Genomic DNA, 21,080 nt, shown 5'->3' on the forward strand with positions numbered 1-21,080 from the left:
TGCAGCAGAATGGCTCCTACTGTACAATAAACTGCCTATACACTATTTGGTAGTTTAACCTACAAACTAAAGTACCGCAAAAATCTACTTAAAGGGTAATTCTGGTATTTTCAACCTGGCCCTCTATATGAATGTTTTGGTGTATAAATGATTTTAAAGTTTTAAAATCGGTCCAGCATCACAGCTGCAACATCTGCAATGTAATCCCGTAGGACAACTCGAACCGTCAAAATGATGTACACTAAAAGTGTTTGTTTTTGTTTCTCAGAGGCTGAGGTTGTTATTCAAAGTGTCTGACAACATTACAGAAACTATTCCTACGACGACAGATCTTTTTGTTAAATAATTAGATCCTTTTAGTAACCAAAAGTTACAGTCTCGCTCTGAAATCGCATGAGTTGAGTTGTATACGGTTGTTGCTTCATCTAGATTGTACAATTCAGTTCGTCTGGGACCCCTGCCCTGCATGATTTAGAGGTTTCCCTGCTCCAACACACCTGATTCAAATAAAAGTTATCAGGCTTCAGCAGAGCTTGAAGACAAACTGATTAATTCAATCAGGTGTGTTCAGGGAAACATCTAAGGCATGCAGGACAGGGGTCCCCAAGGACGAGGACTGAAGAACAATCAATTATCAGGCAAACTTTTGGATTCATTTGGATAGATTCTTGCTAGCAGTTCCTCCAAACTCCTCTCTCAAACTCTCTCCAGTGTCGTTTTCCCGTAGCAACTCGCCTCTCGCGAGATTTCAGAGTGAGACTTCTCCTCGGACGGGATTTGTGTTTCTGGTTACAAAAAGGATCTTATTATTTGACAAAAAAGTCTCTCTGTAGGAATTGTCTCCAAATTTGTTGTCAGGCACCTCAACTAGTCAATAGCAATACCAAGCACTTCTAGTGGATGTAACTTTAACAGACGGAGTTGCCTCTAAGGATTACTTTGCGGCCATTGCAGCCATGTTGCGGGTGCCAGCTGATGTGATCTCCTCGACCGTTTTCAAAATGTTTGGTAATTATGAATCATTTATACACCAAAACATGTAAATACAGGGCCCTTGTTTAAAAATACTGGAATTTGCCTTGAGTGAATATACTAGGGGATATGTTTGTTTTCTACCATCCATAAACGCCCCTCTTTTTAAATTTTTTTATTTTATTTTATACACCTTTTGCCACATAAATGTGTTATGATGACCACCACTCAGAGTTTGCTGTTTTTTTAAAGTGTGAACAGTAGAGAGGGAGACATTGCTCCTTGCTGGTTCAGACTAATGGATTTAAATGTTCCCATACCAGTGTTGCGAGCAAACATGCTTTTAACGTGAAAAATGTTTTCGTTATTTGTGCAACATGGCCTCCTTATCCCCCAAGCCCCAGCCAGTAACCTGGAATTGATGGTCTGCCAATATTGTTCCAATCCCTTAAATGCTCTGTTTATCTCCTCCATACAGAGAGGGAAGAGGGGGAAACACAAGTGTATGTGTATGTGATTCTTTTTGATTGGTTGCTGCAACTGATCAGATGGGACTGTCAAAGTAGCAGGCTGCTATGAACACAATGTCCCTAATCATAAAGTATTATGGGGAGAGAAATACAGAACATGCATGTTATTATGTCACATTGTTCCTCCATTGTTTTGACCACCACTCAGCCATTTTCAATGGTACTTCATGTTTGTTCTTTCACTCATGAAGAGTTCTGACTGATTCAAATTTTGTCTGTGACTAACCTCCTCAGGTAAAGGGGGAATGAATTATGAAAAAATAATGAAATTGGGGGTTAAGAATAGATCTTTTATCTGTTTATCTGTTTTTACATCAATATTGTTATCACATTACTTGCACACTCTATTTTTAGAAATGTAAACAGCAACAGCCCTATGGGACATTTCTGAGAAAATATATTTAAAAAAAAAAATCTGTCAATTGATTGACCTAGATGTAATACATCATTTTAGAATGCGAGCCACACTCAGCCACAAATTCAATAATGAAAGTTTTAATTAAACTAAGCCTAAAGCAGCTAATCATGCATGCAAAGACATGGCTCTGCAACACCCACACAGCTCAATTTTTAAGAGACAATGGGTGTAGTATTTTAATCATTTATTTTGTTGTAGGAAATAAAAGACAACTATCATTCGAAAGCAATCATTTTCCAGAGAAATTCAGCAGTCAACAGGCGTGTGCACTGTATTTAAAGCACCCAAAAGTTTGGTTTATTTATTTAGTATTTAGACCGTTAAATATACAAATAAGAATCAATCAAAGTCTTTTTTTTTTCAAAAGAAATCTTTGTTATTAATTTATTGCAAGTTTAATACTAACAAGTTTAAGCCCAGCTAACCTGCTTCATGAGGACGGCAAGAAAAAAGCAAGGAGAAAAAAAGAGCCCCTGGAGCCCATCGCTCACAGTCAGCAGACAAAAGTGTTTTCAAGGCATTTAAGGTCCCGTCAACTGACCACTTGGGAAACAGTGAGTGACAAATCCACCAAGTGGTGATGAAAATGCTTTAAGAGTTGACGTTGCATGAAATGATGCTCGATTGGGAATTAATGCCCTGTTTGCCTCCATCTTCCTCCATATCCTTGGTTTTATCTCTATTCTGTATGTAAGTAATAGAAGCTGTGAGGAGGGATACGAGATGACACGAACAACAAACTGCAAATAGCTCGTTAAAAACATGTCTCCCTTGAGTACTCCTGCCTTTTCCTGAGGAGATAAGTGTCTTACTATTCCAAACCTGGACTCTGGTCTGTTTCAGTGGCTCAGTGCACTTCACATTTAATCTTTCACACCTAGAGGCTGGCCATTCACTGATTTTACACAGCTGCAGTTAGCTGATATGTGAACAGTTGGCTTAAGGAAACAGGATGAAAAACATTATTAACATTACAGTGGAAGAAACATACAATCGACAGCGCTTGATATTTTAAATGTGGAGAAGATAAACAAAGTGAACTAGAGAGAGTGCATTATGTGGAGAAAATGTATTCAACTCCTGACAGCAGTTAAAAAGAGAGCTCTTTCTGACGTACACAGTAAACACACTGTACATGTCACACACGCCACACAAATACTGTACTTATTGACAAAGGTTGACAGCTTAAAGGATAAGTTTGGCCAAAAATGTATCATCTACTCACTCTCATGCCGATGGAAAGGCGGGTGAGGTTTCGTAGTCCGCCAAACATTCCTGGAGCTTCACAGCAAAACAGTGTTGCAGCATTCTGCTAAACAACTGAAGCAGACTGGGACTCGTTTCAAAACGTAAAGACAACAAACTGACAGCTTGTCTCCGAAAGGCCAGTGGTCCCATATTGATTTGAGAAGGTGGTATTTGCAACCTCGACACATGGTCGAGCTTGTGCACCCACAGCAGACTGGGTGCGCGCTAACACTATTAGCTTAGCAGCTTGTCAGTGATGATTTTGGCTTAAAAAGGAGTGTAAATATCATCTGTTCAAATCAACTTGGGATCTCGTGGCCTTCTGGAGACTTGGATTATGACGAGCTGCATGGAGCCATTTTATGTTTTTTTTTCAGTTGGTTTTTACATTTTAAAACAAGTCTCCATCTACTTCAGTTGTTTTTGAGAATGCTGCAATGCTGTTTTGCTGTGAAGCTCCAGAAATGTTTTGTGGACAAGGAAAATTCACCCAACTTTCCATCAGCATGAGGTTGAGTAGAAAATGACTAAAAGTATATTTTAGGGTGAACTTATCCTTTAATTACTGGAGACATTCTGACATTTTCAGCAGCCATACTGTGGTAACAGGTTTCAAGTTCATCTCCATGTATGTATGGTTGCTATGATTTATATGACATTTACCCTTGTAAGTAAACAGAGGACATCAGTTGCAAGACACAAGTGTATTGACAGAATGCACCAGAAGAATCTGCCTTGATGTATTGGCAGTCAATAAAGAAGCAAAGGGACGCTTTACCGATGTTGAAAGAGCTGCTTTAAGGCAGGTCATTCAAGACCTTCAGAAGGTTGATAATGTTCCACTTTTGCTGGCCTTTAGTCAAACGTACTGATTGACCATTGAGCAAAAAAGTCAATTTGCTTCACAGTACTCTGTCCTTACATAGCTTCCACAGCTCTGCAGTGCCCTCTGTAATTCCCATCCGCCGTCACATCTGATGTTTGAGGGTTATTATCAGATTGGTTATTGGATTTAGGCAGCAAACAGCAGTCAGTGCACACTAACAGGCTCAGGGCCAGACTGGAGGCTACAACACCCTATGGGACCCTGCACACAATTAATGGGGGCTTCTTAACTTTCGAAGTTGTCTCTGATGCTGAAAAAGTCAATACGAGGCTTCTACATTACTTGATGCAAAGAGTGTAGCCTGCACACTTAATCCCGTCTGGGTACGGAAGAACAGCGTGTACAAAAAGCAGACAACAGTGTCACATTAGAAAAATATAAATCATAGAGTATGAATAATAACACACCTTGCTTTGTTGCATAGATGGCTTTTTTTGGGCTCTACATGATTGTTACGGTGACAAGAAATATGTTATACTGAGGCTTTTTAGTGTGAATCCAGCAGTTGCAGAAAAAAACTGAAGGCCAGGCACTACAGACGAAAACATTGTTTTCATGCACTAGTCAATTTTGAGATTTCTGGCTGTTTTCCTTCCGTAACATTTCTTCTTTAAGATCAGTAGAAAGAAAACATCCAAGATTCACATGAAGGTGTTTGTATTAGTTCAGATTTCTGTTCTGTAAAATGTATGCAAATATGTGCTGTCTAATTTGATAATGCCCCATTTGCACATTTAAACATAACATTTCAAAAAACTTCTAATGCAAAAAAAAATCTCTTTAATGTAAGTAATCAACTGGGTAATTTGCATTATTTTATTTATAAGTCACAATTTTTACCCTTTTCACCTGTAGAGCCTTAGAGGTCCGATGTGTGGGATTTAGTGACAGTGAGCAATGTGGTTGCAAAATGCAACCAACTGAACACCCCTCGTCTCACCCTCTACTAAGGTGGCCACTAAAAATGGGAAAAATGCAAAAGACCCTCTCTCGAGCAAGAGTTTAGTTTGTCCATTCTGAGCTACTGTAGAAACATAGTGGTGCAACATGGTGGAGTCTTTGTAAGAGGAGCCACTCTCTCTGTAGATATAAAAGGTTCATTCTAAGGTAACAAAAACACAACAATTCTTAGTTTCAGGTGATTATACACTAATGAAAACCTAATTACGGATATTATATTCCTTTTTCTAATTCTGCCCTTAACTCATACTGGACCTTTAATGATTTTACACATTTGCAGTTCCCCTGCAGTCAGACAATTTAACATAACTTTCTCATGCCTCTAAGTTCTCCCCGCTGTGCATTCAAGCAGGTTTTGACATTGCTGGCTCATTATTCATGTACGCTGCAGGAGTGTCTTTTGTTAATTGTATTTTTAACCATTGAAGCCAAAACTCTTTTTCCCAATGAATGACAGCGTTCCAGGGCAAAAAGAAAAGAGAGAGTGTATGTGCCATAAAATAAAATGTATAATACCGTCTGTTACCTCATGCGTCGTTTTTCCTCCATCCTAAGGGCTCAATTGTACACTTGCAAAAGAATCATTTTAGAAAAAGAAATGAATCAGCAAGACTGATTCTGGTCCACAAGCGGAAAATGGATGTAATAATAAGCCCCCCAGAGTCTCACTTGAGCTCTCACAGTGGTCTAAAATAATACGTTTTGTTTTCGATATTTGTTGCTGAGTTTTATCACCTGATATTTAATTTACAGAGATGTGTTTTATGTGTTATGTATGAATTCTGAGAGTCAGTGTACAGTCAGGATTCTTCAGGGATTTTTATGGTCATTTTTGTGCTTCTTACACAAAGTTCTTTAAACTGGGGAACTGTGGGCCCAGTCTTTAGTGTTGGTACATGAAGGCATGATGCCATAGGTGTATCATTGCAACTCAGGAACGAAGGAACAAGGAAGGCAGTTATTCAAGATAAGGCACAGAAAACAAGCCTTTAAGAAGGCAGAAACTGTGTGTCTTATGTTTGCCCCTCTCTGTCCAGTGCGGTTAATCTATAGGAACTAGCCAATTACCTGCACACCTGGATCGATTACATTCCTGCACATGGGCACTAGGTGTCTAGGTGTTACCATGGAAGTGGAAAAAGAAAAACAAGACGTAGTTTCTGGTGCATTTTTTGATTTGGATGAACTAAACAGTATTTATTAACCATTTACAAACTCTAATAAACATCAATTGCAACTTTACAATAAACAATTGCTTAATAAATGGTTTATAAAGAATTTAATTGTTTATTGAAAGTAAAATAACAATAAAATAAAGTTGAATTAACTTTAAAAATATTAGTCATTTCATTATGTTACCCTTTTCTCAGTGCAATGTTCATAATTTTTGCGCATTTTTTTCTTCTTAGTAACTTCAGTAGTTTTTTTGTAAGGTACGCACATCCAAAAAACTTCTGCAGGTGCTGGAACAAAGAACAATCCAAAGGCGAGAATCAGACAAAAAGATATGCACGCTGCACCAACAGCTCCCTGCAATTTTAATCAGGCGGTGCTTTGATCCAACAGAGATCTTCATCAGGCATTGACAAATTACCATCACAAAGCAAGACAGCAAACATAAACACATTTATCACTCAGGGGATTGTGATCTGCATGATTGATGCTGCAATCCATTGCAAGTTATAAGTTGATAATTACGAGTTGATATTCCTGACTTCCAGTCTAAGTGCTTCCTAGTGCATCTTGTTGGGAAAACATAGATGTCTGCAGCAAAATGAGGTTTTTTAAGTCTGAATACTTTACAAGCAACTACAGCAGCTGTTTAACAGAATAGGGCCAGGGCCATATTAAATGAATGGACCCCCACCACACCCACATTTTGATTACTGGTGAACAAATCAAAATGATTCACCTGCCACATGATTACATTTATGCTCATTCATTTGACTTAGGTATTTTAGCTTATCTATTCAAATTTTGGCTTTCAAACGCATTTGGTTAGTCATGTATGTCTGTGTAAGTGTAGCTAACGTCGAGCATGTTTTTAAGAAAGAAAAATTAAGCTGTAGAGAGAAGACATAATGAAGAGTTTACGGTTGGAGAAATGACAGCAGAGGCAGTTTGGTTTGCAGTCCTTTGAGTGCAAACCACTGTATGGCACTCCCCTCTGACTTCCCAAGATACTTCTTAGCTAGTTATTTGATAGCATACCTCTGACGGAGCAACTGGCCGACCACGGAGGAATGGTGTTGCGTCTCTGGTAGAAAAGGATGTAGGCTCCTCTAGTGCATACCTCTTCCTCTTGCACCAGGTCCACGCTGCTGTCGTCGTAGCTGTACCACTGTCCATCCACCGAGTTCCTGCAGTAAGCTGGATTAGAAGGTGACAACAAGTATGAATGATGGACACCTGGAAGATACTATATATGAATGCTCAAATCAAGCAAGACTTAAAAGATGAGGCTGACATTTGATATTTAACTATTATCGACAAATCCTTCAACATCAGCCTCAAACAGGTCATCACTCCACACTTTAGAACTCTAATGCGGTCCAAAAATTTTTAAAAACGCATACAAGTATTGAAGCTTGGATTTTTTGGTGGCATTTTTCTTCACTGCAAAGAGTGTGGCCAGTTCATGGCAAAAAAGTATGGCTGCCTGACACATGCAGCTGCTCTCTGAAGAGTGATAACTCTGCAGCCAAGGTCTTTAAGAATAAAGTACACTAGCTGTGCTCATTGCAGTGAAGTACAGTTACTCAGGTATGGCTCTTTATGTGAGGTCAAAGCTTGTCATAAAGAGGCATAGACGTATGGTATCACATAAACACTATGTAAATATACTGTACATGCGACACACAGAGAGCCCTCCACTAATCACATACATAACTCATAGGAGAGGTTTTGTGTAAAGAATTGCTGCTGTCTGTTAAAATTTCCATCTGTCAGGCGATAACATATGGATGCATTATAGATGTCTTTTTCCTATTATATTTTTGGGCATTTTCACCTTCATTTGATACTGACAGAAGAGGCAGACATGATGACAAGATGAGAGGGGTATGGCATGCAAACATGCAAAAGTTCGCCAGCTGGAATGGAAATGGCGACAGGTTGAGGGCCACGTGGGATGTGTTGTGACCATTTGGCTGCCATTGTGCTCCTATGCAATATAATAACTTTCATTTTTTATTATGATGCATAATCACCCCACTGTGTCCACGTTATTAGTGCTCCAACTTCCACCTCAATGCTATAAAAGATCCAGAGACAGGGCGAGCAAGCTGCTCCTTCCCCCTCATCTCCTGCTGTCACTCTGACTCTCCTACATTCTGTATTTGCCTCAGAGCTGTGTGTCTTCAGCATCCATCCCTGCAATTACAAACCTGGTTTTGCCTCATCTGTGAGACAAGTTTGTCATCCTGCCAGCCTGAAACTCATCACCTACATATGTTCTTTCCTGTTACTTCCAAAAGCTGAAGGAATGTTTTAGTTTGAAGTCAGTGACTTTCAAACACAACTCTGGTAGGACCTCCATGCATAGGTTTTACTATAGATATTTCCTATAACTATCATCAGATATGTTTCCCTGTTGTGTCAATTATTTTGAGAAAGACTTTCCTCAAATCATTTAACTTCAATTGATTGAATTATATTACCCCTCCAGCCTCCTGAATGTGTTCGTTTCACTCTTTTTTTTCATTTCTTAATTAGCGGATCTCACTTGTTCTTCCCTACGGTTTTTCCTTAAAAATTATGTTAAGCTGAGCGAAAGGTAAACCTCATTAACCAAGTGTGCAATGTGGTCTGAAAATCCTCCAAATGCTGGCAGTCTTACCAGTTATTTGGACAGGGTTTGCAATTAGTGAAACTATGTCACAGTGGGGCCTTACTTTGCCATTTGCAATTACTACCAGACTTTACTGAGCAAGCATTTAGAGGTCATTAGGGACCCAAACAGTGGCCAAACAGACACTTTCAAACTTTTCAAGCCTTGACCTCAAGCTTAAAAAAAAAATATTTGCTGCTTGTTTCCTCCAGTGCATCAGGTGGTGGGACCGAACAGTATTTGGACAATAGAATGTGTTTGACAGGCTTTAATCACTCCAGCAGGATCCTTACTGCGACCTGACACTAAAGGGACAAAGTGTTACACATATAATGTCTTCTGCAAACTTACCAGTGATGGATACCACAGACAGTGGTATTCTGCAGGACTTAATGAGCTGACTTAATAATGAAATGGATCAAGCAAGGGATTTGCTCAAATACTGCACTGCCGTTACATTGCTTGTGATAACGAGGCTGTTCATCATCATCTCATAAAGGGACTCCACCAGTTTGTTGTTGAACTCATGATGGACAATTAAAAGATTATTAAAATCAATGCAGCAGAACCAGAGATGATTTTTTTTTGTCCATAAATTCTTCTTCCTTGTCAAAATCTGGCACCTACATTACCCACAATGCAACTCAACCTTTAACAGTTCGATCCTGGTGTGTGATGCCAAAACCAGCTAATATAGCCCGGAGCTGTTAGCCTCAAGCAGAGATCCAGAGGTCTGGTAAGTTTACTTCACACCACAAGATTTTTTTTCACTTTCAAATTTCTAGCCTTCATTACCAACCAGTGCTGACTCAAATGACATTGCTTGAGGCAATTTATCACTTTTCCCACCTTCAACATTGTTGTTCAGTCCCTTAATGTCAGACACTTCTGAAATAGTTGAAACAATAGTTTGCTTTCAATAGTTGAAAGCAACATTGCATTTTGTGCGATTTGGCACCCTCGAAAGTTTTATAATGCAACACCACTGTCGTAAATACAAATCCCAGGTCTGTAACAATTTGTCAGACGTAATGTAGGCGCTGACTACAAACAAAACTCATTACATCATAACAATGTTATGTGTTGAAAACTTGTATGTTGAAGTAAACATGTATGTAACACTGTGATCCTACCCTCTCACTGAAGTTACATAGTGCAGAAACGAGTGATAGGAAGATGGAGTGGCTGAGACAGAGACACCATTCACCCTATTACAAGACACTGTGCCATCAAAATGAGTTTGAAGCTGTTGTTTTTAGGTAAAAAAGTTACATAATGTTGTTTTAAGTCAAGATCAACTTGCCAGCTTTTACAGTCATAATGGAGAGCTGATGTGTTGTATATCATTCAGCAAATGAACTAATTACAGACTGGATATGAAATCCACAACAACTCAGTTTGGCTAAAGATAACAATAATTTTCATCAAAATATATTTCAGGATTTGTGTTAAAATGCTGGTGTAATCAATGGTCAAACATACAGAATCTATTCAGTGGTATGAAATGAAGGAGACAATGCTGCAAAGAAAGCCTTTAACAGACTGCGTTATCATATAGTAAATAAGGTATTATATCACCCAGTTCCTCACCGGTATAATGTCCTCCATGCATTCCACCATGATGGTTGCACACAGCGTAGAGGTCGTACAGATAGTCATGGGGGAGGATCATGTCGGCAGGTTGGTGGTGTTGGCCTGAGGGCTGCTTCCAGGAAGGTGGCCAGGCCCCTAAGTTCAGGTTCTTCATACTCTGACTCCTCTTAACTACGTGGGGGGCCATGTCCAAACCAGTCAGGGGGAAACGTACCAGGGTTGAAAGCTTGTTCCTCCGCTCACCCACCTGTTTCAACATTTATTATTCATAAATGCAGTACAAATATGCGCAGGCATGAAAAAGAACACACACATTTTTATGTGAGTATATGTAACAGACATGAATTTAATACTGAATTGATTAAACAGCTATCAAATTAATGTTGCAGCAAATAAAATAAAAACACGAATAAAAATGCTATGGTTTTGGAATAATATCTCGTCAAAGAATAATGTGGTAGGAAGATAAAAAAAATGTCCCTCAGTATGGATTTTCCCTTCAAATTACTCTTAACTACTGAAGACCAAGTTCCACTATGTACCTCCGGGGACCGGCTCACTATAATGATGGAGGAACTCTGCACACCCCAGCTACCACACAGACTGTGCAGATCACTGGTATCTGGAGTCCAACATAGTTACTGACTGAATTCTAATTCCAAACCTGCAAAAACTCACAGGTCAGAGGAGAGAAACGATGGTGTGGGATGGAAGCTTGCAGGCAAGTGCCTGATGTAGCTGGCTGGGCTTAGACCCATGAGCCCTGACTGGGCTCAAGGCTTAACAAGGTGCCACCTGCTTGTGAGACCACAACCAGTGAGGAGAGGCAAAGCAGTGCCAAAAAAGGTGCAGGCACAGCTGAACTTTACCTTGGCTGCAAATTGGTTTTCATTATGTGTCCTGTCATGCCTCTGAGGGACAAAGAGCCATAGCTCTGTGGGAGGAGAGTGGGAGTGGTGCCAGCTAAAGTGGGATATGTTTGCAGGTATCAGCTGTAAAATGAAAGACTTAGATAAAAGTGAGGCAAGGGATGTGAAAGGCAGTAATAAAAAAAAAAGAAAGAAAAGCACCCACATTTGCAAACACTAACAAAAAAATAAAGAAGATAACACTCTTTTTAACAGCATTTATAATAATGCAGGCAACTGTATATTACACCAAATATGATATCCCCTTGTTGTTGTGTTGGTCACTAAAGTTTGGCTACTCAAAAGAGACCAATTAAAAGCAGAACTGAAACTGCACAAGGTCAAGATATCATGACATCCAATTAACACACTGCAAAGTAAAAAGTAAAAAACATTTCAACATACTTATCATTACTCAGTTTGTTATTAACTTCAGCTAACTGCAGTATTTAAAGATTCAACATTGAACCAGTAAGAGTGTTTAACAACAATGAGCTCCAATATATCTGATGCATGGTGATGATGATATTGTGATGGAGACACAAATACTCCAAATACTTCTAAATCTCAATGCCGACTCAACACATATCAAAACAGCCCTCAATATGGCATTGTAATAATTAACTGATTATTGAGAATTAGTCAAGAATAAAACACTCACATATAAACCAGAACTGACTGTCCCAGCTGACAACACCAAAATAAACAACATCATAATAATACTAATAATATGTATTTATTTGGTCCAGAGATGCACAGCCAAACAGACCACAGGAGAGCAGCTTGAGTCACCGCAGCCACTATTTGTGGATGTTCCTAGTGTCAGCCATGTGTGGGGTTACTAATGAGTCTCCTGTTAATGCTACCGTTTGTCACAGAGAACGAGAAGCTGGTCAAAATCTGCCTATATGTCACTGTCTATAGCAGATGGACGGCTCATGTTAACACTTATGAATCACAGATTAATTTCAAGCCTTTCTCACAGTTGTTTTCTCTATGTACTGTTTTGATTCAAGCGATAATCAAGCAATTATATTTTTTGTTCTTCCCAGATGTTCCTTGAGCTGTCGCAGTACAATTTGAAGTTTAGTACATTTTTGGAGATGGGAATAGTTTTTCGAATTCCTTTATATATACTGCAGTCTGTAGAAATAGCTCACATAAGCAGTGATGGACAGCGTTAGTTTTCCAGTGGTGTGGAAACCCTGACCTCGGGTATATAGCCGAGAGGGGAAAATTCCTCATGCCCACAGTGGAGGAGGTGGCACAGTGATATGCATTTTAAGTGTGTGTGCTGGGAGGGAAGCAGCAGTAGCTGACATGCTGCAGGTAAATACCAATTAGTTCTTGTGTTTATTTATCTTCTTGCAGTGAAGCAGGAGCTCTCGCTTCCCAAACATGTCCAAAAGCAGAAAACTGGAAAAGGTTTGTGGTTAGAAATTGGCCTGGCGTTTAGTTTGTGCAGAACCCTCTCATTTATCTCACTTGCACTCAACTGCATTCATTTCTGTTCTGCCTCTCAATGAGAGTCAGAATGCATTCATCACCAGTTTGTCTATGTGTATGTATGCTCCCACACATCTAAGCAGAGGTGGAGATGAAAGACCTCTGGGATTGACTCTTGACTGTCTGCCTATAAGGTCAAAATGTTTCCGCAAAGCCCTGCAGTGGCTACATGCTGGAGGTGGATTTGATTCACACGGTAACGCTGGATGTTGACAGGCTGTTGTGACTGACACGTCTACAATAATGCACTGAGGTCAGGGGTGTCGGCTTCGATTTAAAAAAAAAAAGCGGAAAGAGGTATGTTTCAATTATTACACTTGTCACCCTCTCTGAATAAAACTGAAGTGAATATGCTAGAAGGAGGGCTAGCTGTTGAAACTAAGTATCCAGAGGAGCAGTTTTGATTGATTTTATTTTGGATGAATTTTCCACCTGGGCAAAAGTCCGCCCTGTAATTTTCATGATACTTTTCAGGCTTCAGTTCTCTTGAGGACATTTAGTTCAGGACTCATCTCACCCTCTCCTTTCTCTAAAATCTTCTCAGACTGTCATGGCCTGATTCCTTATTTGATGCAACAGTTAGTCTTCTTCAATTCGGTTCGCTAATGAATTGAATCAGTTGTTGATTATTTTGATAGACTACAGAAAGAAGAAAGAAAGGGAAAAAAAGGAAGAGCACAACAAAACATAATTGCACAAAGACCGTGGTTTAAATGATAAGGTAAGGAAACAATTGCCTTTTTAACATATAAATTTATACAACAGAAATGGAAAAACTGAAGCATTCATTTGGAGTTGCGTTTGGTAGAGCTGCATCGATTAGTCGATCAGTCAGTGGAAAGAATATCAATTGCCAGCTAACTGTACAATCGTTTCAGTTGTTTTTTGAGCAAAAATGTCACAACATTTGTCAAACAATTTGGGGCATTTGCTGCTTTTCTTGGACAATTATGATATTAAATGTCTTAATTTACTATTATTATAAATGTCCAAATTTGATTTGGTTTTGGACTGTTAGTTTGGCAAAAGAAGCAATTTGAGGATTTCACTGGGCTTCACTGGAAAATTGCAATTAGCATTTAAAAAAATATTCTTCATTCTATAAACTGAAAATGATACACAGATTCGATAATGATAATCCTTAATTACAGCCCCAGGGTTTGACTGCCTGATATTATATTCATTCTTCTTTTAGCTCTGTTGTGTTGTGGTCTGTCTCCACCAACTTGGGAAATATCTCTCTGATTAGCGGCTAAATCCTACACTATGTTCACCAATTAGCTGCTAATTTTCCCAATTTGGTGCTTGCAAGGAACTGCACAGTGTTTTTTTGTAGCTGAAAAAAATAGCTGAAAATACCCAACTCTCAACAAGGTTGCTGATACAAACTAAAACATGCTGAAACACTCTGCAGAGCTGAGGGGAACTGCAGAGTAAGGTGAGTCAGTTTTTCACTACGGATCACCCCTTTCATCACACAAAGTAATTTGATCGATTGTTGATTGAGAAATATTTGATTAATGCAGCTTTAACAGATAAAAAGTTCAACTCTAGTACTTGTCTTTACCAGGCCCAGTTGTGGCTCTCCTACCTGTCGGAAGCGCTTGAGATGGAGGATCAGTATGTCAGGGAGAGTCCACAGGCTCATCTTCACCATGCCCTGCTGAAGCTGCTTGCAGTGGGGACATTTCCAGGCGTCATCGGGGGCGAGCTGGAATCAGTTAGAAAATCAATCAATTAAATGGTAACAACATTTTAAACAAAAGTTTGGAACTGATTCCGAACACTTTCGAGTATCTCCTTAAACTCCCATGGTCTGCCAGAACTGAACATTGTAAAAAAGACGGCCTTCATGTAGAAGGCAGGACAGTCTCGAGTCCAAACTATTAACACTAATTCAAATATTTTCAGCACAAATGAGACTTTAAGCCTACTCTGGTTTTACTCAATAAGCATCAACCTCAATACGCCTGCCCTGTGTATAAAATGTGGTATACATAAGGGCATCTTGTTTTGTTGCTCCTGGGAATGCCCAAAAGAGTACTGGGAGGAGATAATTACAACTTTATCATCTGCTATAAAAGACAAGCTTCCACATTGCCAGTTAACTGTAAACTTTACAATACAAAAGAAGACGGTTATATTCTATAATATTCTATAAAATTCTATAAAATTGTGCAATGTGTGCCTTTGGAGATACTTGCAGGTTACAGCACTTTTATTAACATTTTCTTTTTCACATCTGACAGGTTATGTTAATATAAAGTGTCGGTTCATTTCTTTTTATCCACTTAGATGTGATTCTAGTTCTCTGTCAACAAGTGCGACAGCAGACTGTGCCTTTATACGATGTGTTTGGTTAGGTACTTGTGTGGGATCAATGCGAAGCGTATGTTTTTATGATTATGTACAAAATACAATAAACATACTTTTCAAAAAATGGTTAAATAAAAAGGTTTCTTTTGTGTGCATGTGACATATGGAGAATTGTTTGTAGTCTCGTGTTTGCTCTTCACACTGCTCAGAGGAACAATGGGAGACTTCACAAAAATGATTCAGTTGAACTTAAATCATTCCAGTTGTGGATATAGCCCTAAGGTTTTAGCTAAATTAACCTCAGTCTACACCTGTCTCTTGACCAGTCATGGTAAATCCTAATATTAAGTGTTGCTATGGTAACAGACAAGGCTCCAGGGACTTACTGTCCCCCTGTTCAAAACTCAACTCCTCTCTCCCAAAAGGGCTGCACATGATGTTGATTCTGTTCAATAAAATAAGATCACAAAACCAAATTGCTTTATTTAGACTCAGTGCAGGAGAGAGAAACAGGCTGTGGGCTTTTCAACCCTGTTGTCACCACCAAAGTGTTGCTTTCCTGTGCTGCCAGATTCAGTGGGCAGTGGAAACCCTGTGTTCTACTACAGGCCAGATAAGTAAAAGCGATTGTTAAAAACAGATGTCAGCAGCACTGACAAGTGTGTGAGTGTGTGTGAAAGAGCGAGAGAAAGAAAAAGATTGGACAACATCTCATTTGATTTTCTTGATTGTCTCCTTGTTTTCTCCTCACTTCCTCCTACTTCAGATGCAAAGGGGGAACATAGGGATAAAGAATTATAATCAAGTTCCATCTGAAGTGTCAGTCACTAATTATGTTTGCGGAGCTGGATCACATCCTGTATTTGGTCTTAAACTGGTCTTTTGTGTTTCCGCTTTAGAATTTGAATTTGTATAGACAATGCGATGCACTCGCAACAAGGTCACACTGTCAGCACTGTTATTTTGTCCTGATGTCTTGCATCAGTTCAAAATTGAATGCAAAATGTCAGCCTCCGCATGTCGCCTCTTAGAATTAACAAGAAACGCAATCACTCATGCAAAGCAAACTATTTACACTCAGAGTCTAGATCAGTCATTAAAATCAAACTAGTTTCTCACACGACAAAGAAAGATGGTTTACTGCCAGTTGGCCATGAACATGAAGCTGTTGCTGTTGTAGCTGGAGCACAGAAAATGTCATCGGCTTTGGTTTGCAAAGCTTGGTGGCGCTGAGTGCAACAAAAGCAGGGTCTGATTTTAATGTCACATCATACAATAAAAAGAGATGGTCAGTAAGTAAAAAGCCAGTTATACTGGCAGAGTAAAGACTAGATTCAGCGAGCACCAAGGAAGTGAAAAATTAAGTGAGCAGCTCAACAGTCTCAGTTAGGAGCCATTCAGAGAAGTATTTGATTCTGTCATTTTTAATTGGACTGTAAAATATTAAAAGGTCTCTCATCAGTAAAGACCAGTGCAGGGCTGCGTGATTTTATCATTCAAACACATGATACACATCAAGTGGAGGCTTGTATCTGTGTTTAAATGAAACCTAAAGAGGCCAATTTTGAGGAACTACATTGGCTGGTAACGTAATACCAACTCCAATGAACAGATGACCAGACTGATACCACTCCCTCGTCTGTATGGTAAACATGAAGGTATCGCTAGCAGACAGTTAGCTTACTTTAGCACAAAGACCGAAAATGAGGGGAAGCTTCTAGTAACTAGAGTCTGGCCAAGAATTAGTTCAGAACATAACCTGCTGTAAACATCACCATCGCTTCTGCATTTCCTTTTTCTACAGAGTAAACAAATCAGATTGAACTTGTGAATAAGCCTTAGAGGTGCTTATGAAGCAAATGAAGACTTCACTTCGGAAAGTGGAAAACGTGATGAGCATTTTTATTTTTATTTTTTTACATTTTATAGATGAGACTTCTATGAATAGAGATGTAGTAGATGCACAGTAAGCCTTCCCAGGGTCCATAAACCCCATGGCTCAGCTGTTTATTGCTCTCTGAAAAAATATGAAAAAGGACTCTCCTGCTGCGACAAGAGGCCATTCCAGATCTCTCATAAAAGTAACCTCTAAACAATGAAATGTCTATGTTAGTATCTACTAATGAGACACAGGCAGAGAAATATGTTTATAAGTATAAAAATCAGTATGGAGGTGGGAGGTCGAGAGACATTAATGCATCACCCTTTCTTTTCCATTCCTTTCATATAAAAAACTATCAGATGAGTGAAAGCCTGTTGAGGTCTCTCAGCGCTGAGTGAGGACTGAATTATAAATGGAGACAGGGTGAAGACTTTCTTCTGTAGCAGTTGAGAGTCACGCTTCTGCCCTCCCTCTCGCTAATTTAACATTCACGTCATATCATACTTTCTTTCTGAAAACAGCACAATGCCAATCACTAAAGGCTTTTCATCTCCCTTAAAGACGGGTGATAAATAAGTGATGTCTGGTCTTCAGGTGGAATTTGCCATCTGAGATGTTATTAACGGATAAGGCTGAGGTTACTGTGTCCCTCGCTTGTTTGCAGCCAGTCCCATTAAAAGGCCTGAATTTAAAATAACTTACTCAAACATATTGTGTGTAGACTCAGTCTGGCATAGCTTTTGTTCATGAACAGAATATGTGATTTTTCAGTTTGTGTCCGCAGGTCATAGTAGTATGAACTGACATCAGTTCCTTCTGATTTACTGTCGAGGTAACCTCAGGTTGTGTATTTTGTCAAAAGAGTTCTGACACAAAACTGCTGCATAAATTAAAAATGTAAGGAATCAATCAAGTTCTTCACATTCAAACCTTCAGTTTTTTGATGAAGCTAAATCAAATGGTAGGAGATGAGCTGCTTTTTCTTCGATCTTACCAGCAGCCTGTTGAACTACGACAGGGTAAGGAGCAGCACGGCACTTCAGCTCCCACTGCTGTGCAGCAGTCACTTATCACACAGCACTTCTCCTCCGCCTGCTCATTCCTGTCAGTAATTCGTGATGTTTTTACAGTCAATAAACTCACAATGAGCAGCATTGTACCCAAGGTGAATTTTAATTACTTTAATTAAATTAAAAGGGCATAAAAGATCTGTAGTGTCACAGAACTTACTGTATATGTCACAAGTGGTGCCGCTGTCTTCCCTTTTGTACATATCTGTGACATGGCTGTTTCAATCTCCTGTCCTCCGAGGTAACATTATCGTTATTGCTTTGTACAATTATTATATCAACGCACATTCCTGAAGTTACGCATTGTAGCACTCGTAAAATGTTTCTTCCCTCCTCATTATGTACCAAAGTTGAGTCATCCTTTCATCGGCACACAGCCTTTCTCCTTTTGTTTGCTTTTAAATAAGGTTTTTAGACATCATCACTCACTCTACTCTGTGTTCTATGTGTAGGTGGATGTATTGTACTAAGGCTACTGCTGCAAAAAATGTATTTAACCATTCCAGGATCTTAAAGGTGCACTATGTAGTAACCAAAGTCTAAACAATCTGACCTTAAAGGACAACAGAGTTTAATAGTGTTATACTTTGTTTATATTTGGCGGACCCTGCCACCTTTCTAGATTCAAACTGTTATCTGGTGACCTTATTTTCCTCTGAGAACAGCTTGTTAATTCAGTTATGGAAAAAAAAACACTTCTGAGTTTGTACTATTATCTCAATAATATTGTAAATATCTGTAAAATTGGATTTTCTTCTCTAAAACGACATAGTGTCCCTTTAAGTGAATCCAAAGTAAGATTCTTAAAAAATATACACAAATAACATGCTAAAGATCATTTTTGTGATTTCTAAGGTAATTAAAAACAAATCAGCAGCTGTCTACACATGTTGCCGATATTTAAACAAAGCTGGTCAAGCTCTGTGTCAACTCTGAGTGCTGCCAATCTCCAGGCCCCCCAAACTATTAAGTAAGCACATCATTTTAAAGGTGGGGGACTAACACTGCTTTTATAAACTGGTAAAAGATTTTACTTCTAGCTCATTTCTCTAAACCAGCCTCTAATCAACTAAGATTAGGATACAGTGTGAAGTCTAAAAACATTTGTGAATTATTGATTGTCTAACAGCATGTTTCTCCTCTTGGGCTCAGCATGCTGAAAATCCAGTTTGATTTGAACTTTGCTTTTCTGTTGCACTTTGTTTGAGCTTTTTAGTTGCTACTTTGTTTTTGGTCCTAGTGACTCATTTTTGGTTTGTCTAGATTTCTTGTGTTTTGTACTTTCAGCTTTATTTAAATAAAGCTCACTCTTGGTTCCCCTATTTCCTGCCTCCTGTGTGTTGTCTGCGTTTGGGTCCTCACCTCGTCTAACAAAGTGTAACAATTATTACTATAATACACTGAAACCCAAACTAATTATACACAATCGATGACCAGAAAAGCAACAGAAAGAATAAAAATAAATAACCTCCCCTATTCTTCATAACATAACATACAGAAAATAAAGGCGGCCTCCACGTTTTTTGTTCCCCTTTTTCTTTTTACAGATCAGATAAGAATTCAACAATATAAACAATCAGTATAGTCATCTTAACATAAATATTTCTCAAGAAGTGAATCATTTCCCATCATTTTCTTAAAGTGAATATTTATTTTACCAGCAGTAAACATGTAAGGCTGATACAATTTTCTTTACCAATTTGTCTGATAAATCACCACAAAATAAATTTTTTCCTTTGAGGAAATGCCTTTTTTGATATAATTTCTTGTCAATTTATAAAACCCATCACTGGATACTCTAAGATCTGCATTGGCGGTGTTGACTGTGTTGACAGAGTGGTGGAGAAAAAGCCTAGAAGATGTTCATAGGGCCTCTATCTGTGCCCAGCATGGCTTTATTCAATTCATCGTGCTGCATTGCCTTCATCTCTCCACAGTCAAACTCTAAAATGTTCCAAGATAAAAATCACAGCGGACTCACACCAGCCTCTCTCTATTACACTCTGGCATTGTCCTAATCTGTCCTCTTATTGGAGTTCAATCTTCCAAACACTGTCAGATATCTTCAAAATGGCAATTAAGCCAGATCCTCTGATAGCTTTTTTTGGCCTAGCAGGAGAGAACAATAATCATCTTTCTGGAACTCAAAATAACAACATTTGTGTCTTTCAATTGGCTACACTACACATTTATGGATTACATTAGCTGAGCTTTAAACCCCCACCTTACTGGATGTAACTCCAAAAGAAGTTATTATCTTGTTCTTGTTTCTTGCCCAACTCCCCCGTTGTTAACATATTCGCTTGTGTTTTTTATTCATTTTTTTTATTGCTTTCTTTTTATACTGTTGTGTAGCTGTTTTTTATGTTCCAAAAAAACAAGGTAAATATGATATTAAAAAACAACAATGGGTGGATAAAATATTCACTATTATGATATGGAGCATCAAGTCTTATCTTAGAATCACAGGGTAACACCAAGAGTCCAGCAACTAACGTATGGATGTTACAGAGGTGACATTTCATTATAATCATCAGCTTCCAGTTGTATAGATCGTAATGATATGATTTCTGTAGGGATCTTGAGTTGGGATTTAGTGAGAACTATGTTATTTTAACTGATAGAAATGATGTCATCTGCAAAAAGTACAGGTTGTATTAAGCCAGAATGATCCTTCTGTGATTAACCTTACCTAGTTCGCCTGTCAATGACCTGAATATGTTCTACTGTTGATTTGAAACACAAGGGGACATTCCTGACCAGAACACCGTAAGCCTCATTTCCACTGCATGATATGTCCTGACTCGACTCCCTTTTGGTACCAGGTACCTGTTTCTTTTTTTCTGACTTCTGAAACAAGCGCTTTCTACGGAAGAGCAGACACGCTGGCTGGCTCCCACCTTCGCTGTTCTATACTTCCCGGCACTGGCGCCATTTCTTTGTCATTGCCCTCTTCGCTCTT

At 38.9% G+C, this 21,080-nt stretch overlaps 1 protein-coding gene across 1 annotated transcript in view; it reads right to left on the reverse strand.

Moving 5' to 3' along the window:
* usp43a (ubiquitin specific peptidase 43a) overlaps positions 1 to 21,080 on the reverse strand; it is a 116,445-nt gene that overhangs the window by 2,227 nt on the left and 93,138 nt on the right. Inside the window, exons 12-14 of the mRNA XM_073469088.1 lie at positions 14,442 to 14,561; positions 10,434 to 10,683; positions 7,226 to 7,384 (exon numbers count right to left, since the gene is read on the reverse strand). Of these exons, the coding sequence (XP_073325189.1) occupies positions 7,226 to 7,384; positions 10,434 to 10,683; positions 14,442 to 14,561 (529 nt within the window). The remainder of the gene's footprint in view (positions 1 to 7,225; positions 7,385 to 10,433; positions 10,684 to 14,441; positions 14,562 to 21,080) is intronic.

This window comes from Pagrus major, chromosome 1 (assembly GCF_040436345.1).
Source record: "Pagrus major chromosome 1, Pma_NU_1.0".
Lineage (NCBI taxonomy): Eukaryota > Metazoa > Chordata > Actinopteri > Spariformes > Sparidae > Pagrus > Pagrus major.